The sequence below is a fragment of the Alexandromys fortis genome, unplaced genomic scaffold, assembly GCF_014885135.2.
Source record: "Alexandromys fortis isolate MF-2015 unplaced genomic scaffold, M_Fortis_MF-2015_v1.1 scaffold_75, whole genome shotgun sequence".
Lineage (NCBI taxonomy): Eukaryota > Metazoa > Chordata > Mammalia > Rodentia > Cricetidae > Alexandromys > Alexandromys fortis.
The window spans coordinates 2574942-2588675 of NW_026067956.1; the positions used below are offsets into that span (position 1 = coordinate 2574942).

General features: G+C 48.9%; 1 protein-coding gene across 3 annotated transcripts in view; it reads right to left on the bottom strand.

Annotated features, from left to right (window-relative positions):
• Positions 1-9947: 9947 nt before the first annotated feature.
• Positions 9948-13734, bottom strand: part of Pinx1 (PIN2 (TERF1) interacting telomerase inhibitor 1) — a 58328-nt gene continuing 54541 nt past the window's right edge. For 2 of the 3 annotated variants that reach the window (XM_050152318.1, XM_050152319.1), the window contains one exon: positions 9948-10725. In XM_050152318.1, the coding sequence (XP_050008275.1) occupies positions 10201-10725 (525 nt within the window). In that variant the 3' untranslated portion in view covers positions 9948-10200. The remainder of the gene's footprint in view (positions 10726-13734) is intronic. The other variant, XM_050152320.1, reaches the window with a different exon arrangement.

A 13734-nucleotide genomic window follows, 5' to 3' on the forward strand; every position in this document is an offset into this window, starting at 1 on the left:
GGAGGGAGGGAGGGAGGGAGGGAGGGAGGGAGGGAGGGAGAGGAGCCAGCTAGAAGGGTACAGAGAAGTGACAGGAAGCCACTCACAGGTAGCCATTTGGTCCCTCTCCTGTCTTCAGTGGTCTTACTATAAATAGCTGCCCCAACTTGCACTACTCTGGTGAATTTCCAAGGTTTCCTGCAGTTCTGAAATCCAGGACCTGTGAGGGAAGTTCACACCAAAGCGTGGCCCCGTTGGAGGAGTGCAAGCCCTCCATTTCTGACCTTCCCTCGGAGGAACATAAGGCCGGTTGGCACCAAGGACGACTCCTACCTATGCACCCACACAGGTTTTGCTGCCCTGCACATGAACACTCCCCGGCTTGCAAAATCTTTGAAGGCTGACAGCTTCCTCTTGAATTTGGATGCATGAAATGAAGAACTCTCCACTTGTGTGACCCAGTTAACTGAACCATGAGCATCTGAGGGTTGGGGCCAGGTCTGTCAGCTGTGTGCACAGTCCCTACCAATGTCATAGCCTGGAGCCTAGTGGAATGGTTAAGTGAGCACCCATGCTGGCATCTTCCCACAGAGTTCTGTGCCTCGCCCCTTCCTTGTGAACTGAGCTGTGTCGGTATGACAACACTTTACCATCCCCAAAGGAACTCAACTGTGTCGATACAGGACTGGATTCAGGGATGGAAGATAAAAGTGAGGGACTGGGGTGTGTGTGGGGGTGGGCGGTGGTTCAGTCACAATCAAGAGGCCCTGAGTTTGGAGTCCCATCACTCACATAGCAAATGGCAGCATATCTGTAACCCCAGTGCACGGGAGGCCACGGGCCAGCCAGGCCAGCTGAACTGATGGGTTCTGGGTTCAGTAAGAGACCCTGTCTCCAACTATCAGACAGAGAGCTGGAGAGATGGCTCAGCAGTTAAGAGCTCTAACCCTGAAAACAAGAGACCAGAGGTTGGAGCCCTGAAAACCCTGGTAACCTGGGCTTCTAGGAGGAGTGGAGATAGGAGGCTCACTGACGCTTGTGGCTTTCAGCCTTGCGAAGAAGCTAGGAGAGACCCTGCCTCAAAAGAATGGGCCGAGGGTGATAAAGGACATCTGACGCTCTATTTTGGCCTCTGAACACAAAGGTATACATGCACATATGCGCACACAGACACACAAATAAATAAGTCTTTTAAATAATAAGCTGGACAGTGATGGGAAAGAATCACATACACGCACAACCACATGACCACACATAAAAATAAAATATAAACACGAAGCATCGTATCCTAAGCTTTCTCATGATCAGAATGGGGTGAGCACCTAGGGAAACACCGGGGTGGTAGTCTCTCCCCTGCCACTTTAGATACTGGTGGCCCTTGCACTCATGGGTTAGGTGTGAGGCGGGAGCTCTAGGGTCGGGGATGGAACTGTGGACGGATCCTGTTTGGAAGCTCCCCAGCTGTGTCTCTCCCTCTTCCAGCTCGCTTAGCACCATCCTGTTCCCCTCAGATGGGCAGTGCCTTGCCTCAGCAGGGCAGGGTTTTGCAATCGCTCCCAGGTAAATTGCAACAACTTGCTTGACTTGGGGCTGCCTCCGAGTCGAGTCGGAGTCCCTGGCAAGGGAAGGATCTCGAAGCCTGTCACCTGAGAAGTCTGAGTCAATGTAAGCCCTTCCCAGCCCTGCCCCAGGGCCTGCTCACAGGTTACCACCTCCAGTGGCCAGCCCTAAGCCTTCATGGGACTCAGCTGGCTTCAGGATGACCCGACCGCGCCTTGCAGTGTCTCATCCTAAGCTTGTCAGGCCTGCATGATCAACATCAGAGTCTGAGAGCTCCAGAGCCCTGCTAATGACCCCTAGCACAGAACTCCCATTCCAGGCCTTTGGCCACCCATGTGTGCCAAGAAGAGGGCCGCTGCCCTTACTCGCGATGGGGCTCCTATCTTCATACGAGGAGCTTTTACTTTTGAAGATGGCTTTCTTAGAGTAGGCTTAAGTTCACAGAACATTTAACAGTGAGGTAAGGATTTCCCATGCGCCCCTGCCCCCCCCCCACTCACTCTGCTGCCCCAGTACCCATTTCCCACACGAGGGAGGGGTGGTGGTTACAGTAAGCGAACCTATATTGATATCTCCCGGAGTCCAGAGTGGATGTGGGATTCACACAGGAAATTACTCACTCTTGCTTTGGACAGTGTCCTGTGTCCTTGACACATTAAATGCTTGCTTATTTTCCATTTTCTCCTTTGGCCTCCTTTGGAGGCGGAGAGAATGCTTCAGGTACCAGCTGTTAGGGATTTTGCTAGGTCCCGCTTTCATTTAATCCTTCTGCCAGCCCCCGAAGAAAAGAGACTTGGTAGAAAAGAGGCTTGCAGGGAGTCATATGAGGTTCTAGCGGTCAGGTGAGTCACAAGGCCAGCCTTATTGGAAAAGTGGGTCTTGCACATACTGGGTGTACATCAGTTACTTTTCTGTTGCTGTAAAAAATAACAGGACAAAAGTAACTTATATATGAAAGCGTTTATTTTGACTTATGGTCCTAAGACGATAAAAGTTTCATCCTGGAAGCCGAACGGTGGTGGCACACGCCTTTAACCCCAGCATTCGGGAGGCAGAGGTGGGCCGATCTTTGAGTTCAAGGTGAGCCTGGTCTACATCGTGAGTTCCAGGACAGCCTGGGCTACACAGAGAAACCCTGTCTCAAAAAAAAAAAAAGAACAAAAAAACCAACAGTAACAAAAAGTCTCATCGTGGTGGGGAAGACATGGCAGCAGGAACAGGAAGCTGAGAGATGACATCTGAACTGCCAACAGGAAGCAGAGGGAGCAAACTGGAGGTGGGGTAAGCTATAGACTCTCAGTGTCCACCCCAGTAACACACCTCCTCCAGCAAGCCTCTGGGTTCTAAAGGATCCATCATTCCCCCCAAGCAGTACCACCAACTCTGTTCAAAAATGTGAATCTAAGGGGAACGTTTCCTCTTCAAATCACCACAGCCAACTCCCTGTCCCCCATAGGTTCATGGCCTCATCGTAATGCAAAATGTATTTAGTCCAACTTCAAAACAGTCTTTCACAGCCTCAACAGTGTTTAAAAGTCTAGAGTCTCAAGCCAGGCAGTGGTGGTGCATGCCTTTAATCCCAGCACTCGGGAGGCAGAGGCAGGCGGATCTTTGTGAGTTTGAGGCCAGCCTGGTCTACAAGAGCTAGTTCCAGGACAGGCTCCAAAGCTACAGAGAAACCTTGTTTCAAAAAACCAAAAAAAAAAAAAAAAAAAAAAAAAAAAAAAAAAAAAACAAAAAAACAAAAAAAAAAAAAAAAAAAAAAAAAAAAAAAAAAAAAAAAAAAAAAGTCCAGAGTCTCTTTTGAAACTCAAGGCCTCTCTCTCTCTCTCTCTCTCTCTCTCTCTCTCTCTCTCTCTCTGTGTGTGTGTGTGTGTGTGAGTGTGTGAGCATGCGCACGCGTATAACAGCCCTGGCTGTCCTGGAACTACCGTAGACCAGGCTGGCTTCAAACTCATAGATATCCACCTTTCCAGGCAATAGCTTAACTGTGACCTATATAAAACAAAAACAAATTACATAGTTCCCACATACATTCCCTTCCCAAAGGGGAGAAAGGAGAACATAGGGAGGAAACACTGGACCAAAGCAAGTCAGGAATCCATCAGGGCAGACACCAAATACAGGAGCTCCATGCTCACTGGGTGGGACTTCAGTTTCAAAGGGCTTAAATGGCGTTGCCCCCCAGCTTTGCTGTATGCAGCTTACGTCTCTTTGGGGCTGGTTCCACTTCCTGTACACATCTCTCTTCGGCAGATGTCTTACAGCTCAGTCATGGCTCTCCAGCATCTTGGGGTCTCCTCAGAGACTCAGACTTCACCTCCACAGCTTCACACAGTGGTTGCTCAGGGCCTCCATGCAGTGACTCCAGCAGAGGTAGGGAGCCCTGGGGCAGGGGAGACTGGCCCAGAGATTTGAGAGCGGAAAGACAGGCCAGATGCCGGCAAGCAGTGCCCATACACTGAGGGGTCCAGCCGGAATGCCAAGCTGTGCGCTCCAGGAGTTCAGGCCCGCTTCATCCACACATTGTGTGACCTCAGCCAGCGGTCACATGTCATTCCTCTGAAGGACATGTGCCATGCTGGGAATGTGCTGCGTTCAAGGACCCTCGAGGAGGGTGTAGCTATGGCTGGCACTTTGCTCCTGTGGTGGACCTCTGGTCTTCAGCACCTAGTTCTTGTTCTGTTGTGACCTGCTCGCTTTCTATGCAGAATCCTGGCCTAGAGAGATATTTCAGCGGTGAAGTCCTCACCCAGCATGCATGAAGCCTTGGGTTTAATCCCAAACATTGCAAAAGACAAGTCAAAATATTATAACAGTTGGGCTGTTGAGCTGTCTTAGCAGGTAAGGGTGCTTCCACCAAGTCTGATGACCTGAGTCTCATCTTCAGGATCCTTACGGTAGAGGGAGAGAAACGAGGCTCTAAAATTATCTTGCGACCTTACATGCATACACAAAAATAAATGTTTAAAAAAAAGTGTAAATCTTAAAGAGCCTGATACTTACTGTGTGCAAGGCATGATCCTGGGTGTCACAGGGACACAGATGATCACCTTCAGAACACAACGGGGAAAGCAACCACAAACTTTAATACAAGTGGATTTTTATGGGGATGGAAGTCTAACACTGGGGCTAGGAGACTGTGAAGCGTGACCCTAATTAGTCTTAATAATAAAAACCCCAAGTTAGATACTGGGGCAAAGGACCAGTCACAGTCACCTCTTACCTCTCTGATTCCTCAGACTGAAAAGGGCCGAGCTCCGGTCCCCGCCCACCTTAGGACTTCCTGTCTTCTGTAGAGACCTCCAGACCTCTATGGTTAACTAGTGGCTAGCTCCACCCTCTGATCTCCAGGCAAGCTTTATTTGTCCGAACACAAACAAAATATCACAACAAGACCTCCTGTGGAGTCTGGGGCAGGAACTGCTGCAGAAGCGGTGGAGGCTTGTAGGTAGAGAAATGAAGTCCTATGGGGCTGGAGGGACAGACAGAACAAGGCAGGGAGCCAGAGCTAGGGAACCCAGCATAGGGGGAAACGTCCCAGAGATTTGAGAGTGGAAAGGCAGGCCAGATGCACGCCAAGCCCATAGGAGAGGGGTTCAGTGGGAGTGCTAAACTATGAGTTTCAAGACAACCTGCTTCAGGCACATTGGTGGAGGACAGGGGAGAGCAGCTGAAAACTCTCAATACTGGAGTTGACATCTGTGAGTGCAAGTGGTTCCTATGACAACGGCAGGTCCAGAGGGCAGCCATAAAAGATGAGCAGGAGCTCCTGGATGATCCCTAGGATTTGAAGGTGCTGGAAAAGGCTATCTGGAGAGGTAGGTTAAAGGCTTGACATCACTGAGGTGCAGACAGAGCTGGGAATTAATTGTCCAGGATGCAGAAGAAATAGAGGCCAGAAGCATCTCCACAGAGTGAGAGGGAAGAACGGCATAGAACTGCCACAACACTCAGGGTGTGTGGAGTTCTCCTCCTCCAAGTGGAGGGCAGGAAGAGTCAAGGAGTGGAGAGGAGTCTGGGGTGGACATTAATTACAGAATGGCCGAAGGAGGGGAGGTGAAGGAAACTGGACACATTTGCCATTCTTGGGCCATGATCTCCCAGGTTACCCAGTCCCTAAATATTTCACATTGTAAAGTTGAGTAGGACATTTTAACAGACACCTCAGTGATTGGCTTGGTCCCTTTGGGCTGAAGGGGTATCTCTGACAGTGAGTAGAGTAGGCTATCTCCCTTGCTCCTTCCTTCCTTGTCCCCTCAGCAGAGTTGCTATGGCATGGCCACTGGAGGGTAGCTGGCTGGGGTCTGGCATTCACATGAACGCCAGAGGGCGGGTGGCAAAAGAATCCATGCCTGTTGCCGTGTGGGAAGGGACACACGGAGAATAACCGTCATTTAATCGGCTAGAAATGCTGTCGACACGGAGATTTCAGAACACATTGGTTCAGGTAAAATAATGGGCTGGCAAAGACTTTCTTGAAGCTTCTGACCCAACTGGAGCACTGACGTGGATGTTCTCGGGATGATACACTGCTTGGCTGGAGGAGAGGAGGCTAGAGCCTGGGCATGTGCAGTGGGATTATCTCAGGATCTACCGGTCTACTTTCAAGGACAAGCCGGGCAGACAGGGATGTGGGTAGATTTTTGTGGGTCAGCTCTTCCACCGTGAGTAGCCTGGAGCCTGAAGGTGGTGACCACGAAATATTTCTTACAATAGCTGCCTTTTGGTGTCTGTGTTCACTTTCCCAAGGAAATCCAGGGTGGAAAGTTCCAGATGTAATTAGTTACAAAGGTCTTCCCTCAGAAGAACTTATTGTAGGCTTCTTTACATGGTGACTTAGCCTTAGCTGGTCCCTACCTGCAACCATCGCCACTTTGGGACCTCTGATTCGGCCGGCTTTCTCTGTTCCCCTTCTATACACAAAGTCCCTCCCTGCCTTTTTCTCCTCCTGCCGGATCCAGGAGGACTTGTGAGTGTCATGCTAATATATTCAGTATTTCCTAAACAGACTGTGCTTGGATGCAAGGTTAGTCACCTCCTCTATTAGGACATGGTACTAATTTGCTCATGAATAATGGTACACCATAAAAGCACACACCACACCGGGCACCCGATCTGACCTCTCCTGCTCCATGCCAGCACAACAGGCTCTAAACTGCAGCGGCTGCAGAAGCTGAGAGAGATAAACAGGGTGGCGGGTGGGGAGGAAGTTCTTACTCAAATCTAAATACAGCCGCTGCTGGCTGATCCAAGAGCTGAGATCACCGGGAGAGATTGCAGGCAAACTCTTCTGGTGCCGAGTCTTTCGAGCAAACAGGTCTCGGCCTGCTCCTGCCACTCAGGGGACAGGTGAGGAGAGAAACAGAGGCATGGCCTGTGCAGGAAAACAAAAGCCAGTTTGGGTTTTATCTTCCGAAAGCATCACTATTTCCTACAAAGCAGAAGATCCTTTTAACCACAGTCTTCAACACAGGTTGTAAAGACGTTCACACCGTCAGGTTCCCAACAAATTCAGGGCCAAGGTGGAAGGAAAGGAGGCCCCTCTGGGGGTTTCAAATGCACCCAAGAACATATTCTCGCGAATAGCTAATGTGGATTAGCTGTGGAAATCTCTGGTGTCTGCCAGCTGCTTCCCACATGCCAGTAAATAACCAAATTATGGGAAAGATACAGCACAAGGGCCTACAAGGCAGGTGAAGCTAGGATTGAGAGCCAAGGGCCCCCATGGTGGTGTGGCGAGGGCGCTGGGGCATCATGGGGCTTCAGGGCAGCATAAATCTCCAGCCATCACAAAAGGCTCTTCTGTAAAGGGGACAGGAATGAGGTTACCTCACAAGGCTGAATGACAATTTAACAAGTTGATTTATTTAAAGTGCTTGGAATAGGGCCCAGCACATAAGACTCCGCTTAACAATAATCGTCTAGGAAGATCCATAGAAAAGGTTCCTGAGACAACATGGGAGCAGCTCTTCAGAGGGCTGCTCTTCTGGGAACTCGGATTTCCTCTAATGACTCGAGGCTGTTGAGGAAAGCAACGAAGGATGTAGAATTAACGTATTTTTACCTAGTGTAGTAACTCCGGGGGGAAGGCGGGACTCGTGTGCTGGTGATTTTCCAAGTATCCAGGCTATCAAACGCAGTTCCCTGTGGACTTGTTATTCCGATTTCCCCTCCGACCTGAGAAATAGTCTGAGGGACTAGGGGGAAAACATGAAAGGTGAGGCTTCTAGAGAAAGCCTTGTGTCTCCTTCAAAGCCAGTGGTCACACAGAACTCCTAGGTTAGCACATTCTTTTTTCTACTTAAGATAGTTGATTGGCAGTTATGAAACATAGGTCCATGCTTGATTACCACCACCGCAAACTACATAAGAGGCACCCAGGAGCCCATTAAAACTACAGTCACTTTCTATAGTCCTCTATAAAAGGTGACATGTGGCTGCTGGGGACTCATCTCTCCAGGTAGCCAAAATGGATCTTGCATGTACCCAGTCCCGCAAACAACTCCGCTCTCTTCTCTCCCACCTCCCTCCCCACTCCTCTTTCTTCTCTTCCATGGATGGAGCCAGGCAAGCTCCCTATCACGGAGCTCCAGCCCTTGAATCTCACCTTTCTACTAATCTAGGAAATTAAATCCAACATAACACTATAACTACGGCTGGAGAGATGGCTCAGCGGTTAAGAGCACTGACTCCTCTTGCAAAGAACCCCTTTGGGTCCCCAGCATCTGCATGGCAGTTCACGACCATCCGGAACTCCAGTTCTAGAGGATATGATGCCCTCTTTCTACTTCCTAGGGCACCAGGCGTGCATACAGTGTACATACACACGGCAGGCACACCGCTCGTACCCATAGAAGTAAATTAGTAAACGAATCTTTAAATTCAATACAACACAAGGCAAAAGAAGTCCGTAGACATGCACTGGTAAACCTTCAGCTTTCATGCAGCTGCACTCCTGGGTCTCCAGTTTCACAAACAAGATGGGGCAGGCAAAGAAGTTGTGAGGAAAAGTGACTTTAAAAACCTTTGGGGCTTTATTGGCTGGGGATTCTAAACACCAGGAGACCTGATGAAACTGGAGATTACTTCAGGCTCCAAGTCCACCTGGATGGATCCTCTTTAGGGTGGTAGGCTGGCTGTCTTTTGAAGCCACTGACCGTTCAGTGTTCTTAGACAGTAGATCGACTCCATGGATTTTTCTAATTCAAGACTCTCTGCGGTCAAGTTCTCCACATATGACCCCAGAAATTAAAATCAAGGGCAAAAACACCACAGTGTGGGCATTGCCTACCAGGCTGGTCCTGATCACTAACGACCCCCATAGTTCTATGGAACTAGGGCCAGTGGCACAAGACTGCCCCAGAAGGACAGGAGGCGGGGTCCGAGAAGCAAGCAGGAAAACCGAGAACTGGAAATACAAGGAGACGTAGAAAGAAGACAGAGGAGAAAGAAGGCAAGTGGTAGAGAGGACGCAGGCTGAGGGCTCTCCTACCATATTTAGTAGTTGGCTGGCATGCAGAGGCACTTAGAAGGCATGGATGTGTGGCAAGGGGAGAGATTGTGGGTATCTGGTTTGAGCATGCCTAGAAGGCTGGAGAGATGGCTCAGCCGTTAAGAGCACTGACTGCTCTTCCAATGGTCCTGAGTTCAATTCCCAGCAACCACATGGTGGTTCACAGCCATCTGTAATGAGATCTGGTGCCCTCTTGAGGAAGAGGTCAGTCGTCCTCATCAACTTAAACCATGAAACCCAATATATTGACAAGGTCAAGAGAACCGCCATATATGCGGCCCATGCATGCCTCAGCATTGTCAGGGTATAACTTTCATTTTCAATTTCAGATTCCACAGGCAGCTCTAATGCGGAGCCTGCCCTCAAGAGGAGAATCACTTTCATGCCTTATTCACTATTCTTTGAACTTCCTGGGGACCTCTTGGTCATTATACACAAACAAGCCCACCACACGGGACTCATTCAAGAAACACGAGACAGAAATAAGTCTGACTCTGCACCCAGGGCAGGAACCCCTGGTGACCTATGAAAGCTAGAACTCACTGTTTCCAGTTGGTGCTGTCACTGAGAGGGGCCTGGGACTGGCACTCAGCAGAAGAGAGAACCACCCACCCACCAACACTGAAGCACAGCACAGCAAACCCTCAGTGGGGAATGCAGTCATGTAATTCCCACTTGGCAGAAATGTATGGCTGGCTGCAGAACAAAAGGAGCCATCTGCATCCAAGTCGCTGCCTCTTAATCCCTTAATTAGACTAAGTCCTTCAGAAGGAAGCACCAGTGAGTGACTAAAGGAAACCAGAGCGAACACACACACACACACACACACACACACACACACACACACCTGTATTTGTACGAATGTGAATTAACACTCATGTGAAAGGCTCAGTGTATAAGAAAGAATCTATTTGTTTATTGAAATTGATTTTATTTATTGAAAAGTCATGATCTAGAACGTTCAAGTCAGCTCTCTCAGGAAGGTGGCTTGGGGGAAGCATGACGAGAGGGTGAGAGCTGGCAACCCGTGGGCATGTTAAAAGATGCCGAGGGCCTGGGGTTCACTGTGCTCTGACTTCAGGCTAGAGCGTTTGCCCTGAAGGGTGCTGAGAGTCAAATGGTCAGAGGCCCTGGCCAGCGAGAGGTCATCTGGAAGCCTTCTTCTTCTTCTTCTTTTTCAGGAGTGCTTTCTCTAGTGTGGTGTCTATTTCTACCCCTTCTAGCTTTTGCAGCTTTTTCTTTGCTTTCCTCTTCTTGGACTTTGGGGCATCACCCTGGCTGTCGGGGGGTTGCAGACAATCTTCTGCAGTTTCGACAGAGGCATCGGAACACTCGTCCCCACTGGGGCATCCAGGCTGCAGCTCAGCTCGGTCTCTCTTCTTGGCCACAGGTGCCATCTCTGCTTCCACACGCTTTTTCTTTTTATGTTGCTTCGTTTTGTGTTGGGGAGAGTTCTCCACATCTGTGCCTGCTGCCTCTTTGGTTTTTTTCTTCCCCTTTTTCCATTCAACAGAAGTCTCTGAAACGTCAGGCTCTGGAGTCAAGGTCTGTGGCTTGTTCTTTAACTGCTCCATCCTCTTGGCAAAATATTCCTGGATGGTGAAGGCACTGGTTGTGGTGGTAGTCATGGAGGTGTCCACCTCGTCTGCAGTGGAGGTGCTGCAGCCATCCTGGGAGAGAAGAGTGAAAAGGGATTAGCATGGCTCATTTATCCCAGGCAGCAGCCAGAGAGAGCCACGTGGAGCCGCTCATACTGGCCCTGTGTTGTTGAGCCCAGAAAAGGGGGTGATACTGATTGAGAACCATGTGGGGAGAAGGCCAGACAGACCTCATCTGGCAAGTGGCCTGACTTTTGAGGAAACACCACTGTAAATGAAGATTAAGCCCACAGTCTCCTGCAGACACCAGGGACATGCATGTTCCAGTGCTTTGTGATTCTGCAGGTTCTTCTGTGCTGATCTAGAAACTGACATTGTGTGCACAGGGTAAACGTGGCTGGTCAGCTCCGCTAGTGAGCTCTCTTGACTCCTAGTAGCACATACTGATCTCTGAATTTCCCTGACTCGGTAGCCCTCAAAGGACATCAACTCCTTTATCAAATCAACACCGGCTGCATGTTCTCGGCCCTTGGATCAAAAACAAAATCATGCAGTCAATCTTGAAATATAAACAATAAAATGTAGCACGAGTGAGATAGGTGGGGAAGTTTAAATACTCTCAGGTGGCTGGGAAAACAACTCAGCTGCTAAGTGCTTGCTGCACAAGCATGAGAACCTTAGTTCAGACCCTAGAGCCAGTTTAAAGATCCAGGCACAACCGAATGCACCCGTATTCCAAATCAGGCAGCCGAGACAGGCAGATCATGGAGTCAGTGAGCTCTGTGTTCAAATGAGAGATCCTGCTTCAAAAAACTATTGTGGAGAGTTATTGAGGAAGATAAACACACAAAAGAACTGACCTTCTGTTCTCTTAGACAGCGGTTCTCAACCTTCCTAATGCTGCGACCCTTTAATACAGTTCCTCATGATGTAGTGATAAAACCATAAAATTATTTTTGCTACCTCATAACTGTAATTATCTACTGTTGTGAGTGGTAATGTAAATATCTGTGTTTTCTGAGGGTCTTAGGCAATCCACAAACGGGTTGCTTGACCCTAAAAGGGTCGTGACCCACAGGTTGAGAACCACTGTCACAGACTCTTATTGAAGGAAACCAGAGCAAATACATCTGTGGTTGCACATGTGTACATGCACACAGACACACAGACACACCTGCCAGTCAGCAAATTTTGTTGGAATCTTAACAGCTCATATTGAAAGAAATAAAAATTGGCTGTCTTAGGACTCCAAAACCAGGCCACTTAGTCTTTTTGTTCCTCAAATGCTGAGTGAGGACTGGAATTCTGCATGACAGAATGAAACACCTTCTTAAGGCTCTTGGTATTTGCCAGTGCCAGGCTGATGGACAAGAAAGATCTTGCCTCCCATGTAAGTGCACACACCCATAGCCATGCATAGACATGGGCACTGGGAAGGTGGCCCACTAATGTAACAGAGGTCTCATTGATGGCTGCCTGCCGGGCGTGAGCTGCTCTCCTTTGTGCCTGTGTGGGTCTGGGACTAATGTTCAGGCCCTGTCGCCAGCCTATGGCTCCTCACTCCTTTACTTACTACCTTAGAATCCCTATTCTCGGTACTTTGACAGCAGGAGGGGGCTGTCGGCATCAATCATCCTTAGTTACTAGGAAACACAGACCATTTCTGAGTCACGTACTCAATCTCCTGGGTCTCTAATCCCCAGGAAGCATGGTCCTAAGCAATTCCTATGGTGGGGAGGCTGAGAAGCCAGGTACACCACTCAGCCAGCAGGGCAGAAGGAAGTGCTGAGTGACAAAGTCCCTGTGGGGAGAGCCACCCTCACTACGGGAGACTTATCTTTTAATTTAATAGGCTGGCGGACTCCCATTCTACACTGGCAACTGGAAACCAGTTTCACTACGGACTATAACCTTGGTTCTATCAAACACACACACACACACACACACATGTATGTATGTATGTATGTATGTATGTATGTATATACCTTTATAAGAAAATAAACATTTTCAAATCTGGTCTAACTTCAAGGCAAACAGTTACCTTTTCACTAAGAAACAATTTTCCATTAAATACATGATACCACCTCAGAGAAAATCCACCATACTCAAATGTGACTTTCATTACATTGTAAACTTTGAGAATGTCTTAGTTTTATAGTGGTGTTTTAAAAACTAAGAAAATAAATCGACAATTTCGGGTTCTGTATAAGATACTACAGTCAGAGGAATGACTAACAAATAATTTTGTCAAACATTTGATTTAAGCTCAAGAGTTCAGGAAATCTTTCTTAAGAAGATCTCAGCCACTTTAATGCAGTGGGGAGGTGAAGAAGGTGAGTGCTAGGGTCCCTCTGAGCTGGCAGCTGCTGTGCAGAGCAGCTGGGGTCTGGTGACGGCCTTCCCAGAACCAGGGAGTTCAGAACCAGCAAACTCACGTTAACCACCAGATCCGGTCAAGGCAGAGGGAAGGGCAGCTTAGTGCACCTCAGAGCCGCTCTCCTCCTGAGGGGGCCCTCGGAGGGCTGAAGAGCCAGACGCTATCCACTACTGCGAAGGTAAGAGTGCCCTGGAAGGCATGGCACTATGCAGACACTTACAAATCTATTTTAAATTCGGGGGAAAATAACCCCCAAGCTTTGCCTTCTACGAAGAGGCAAGAAGCTGGGGGCCTAGATTCCCATGGTTACTTCTGAGGTTCCTTTTGAGGCCCCACAGCTTGGAAAATTATACTAATTCTTTGTATCCCTGAAGGTTTGTTCTCAAAGGGCAGGCTGTGGTGGGAAAGTGGGTTTTCTGGAACTAGTGATTGGCGGATTTCTAAGGTCCCACTCCAACGCCCTGAGCTTCACCAGCAGTAAAGATAAATGCAGGGAGATATATAGACTTTCTCCTGGACCCAGGGAGGAAAAAGGTGTGTGTGTGTGTGTCTGTGTGTGTGTGTCTATCTCCAGCTTTCTGCACGGCCATGCCAGTTGCAGCTCCTATAACATGAGGACTTAGTGAAGGAAGTCCTCAGGGGAGAGGGGAGGGGACGACAACAGAATTAGCACTCTCCCCACACTGCCCCACCTTCCACTCCAT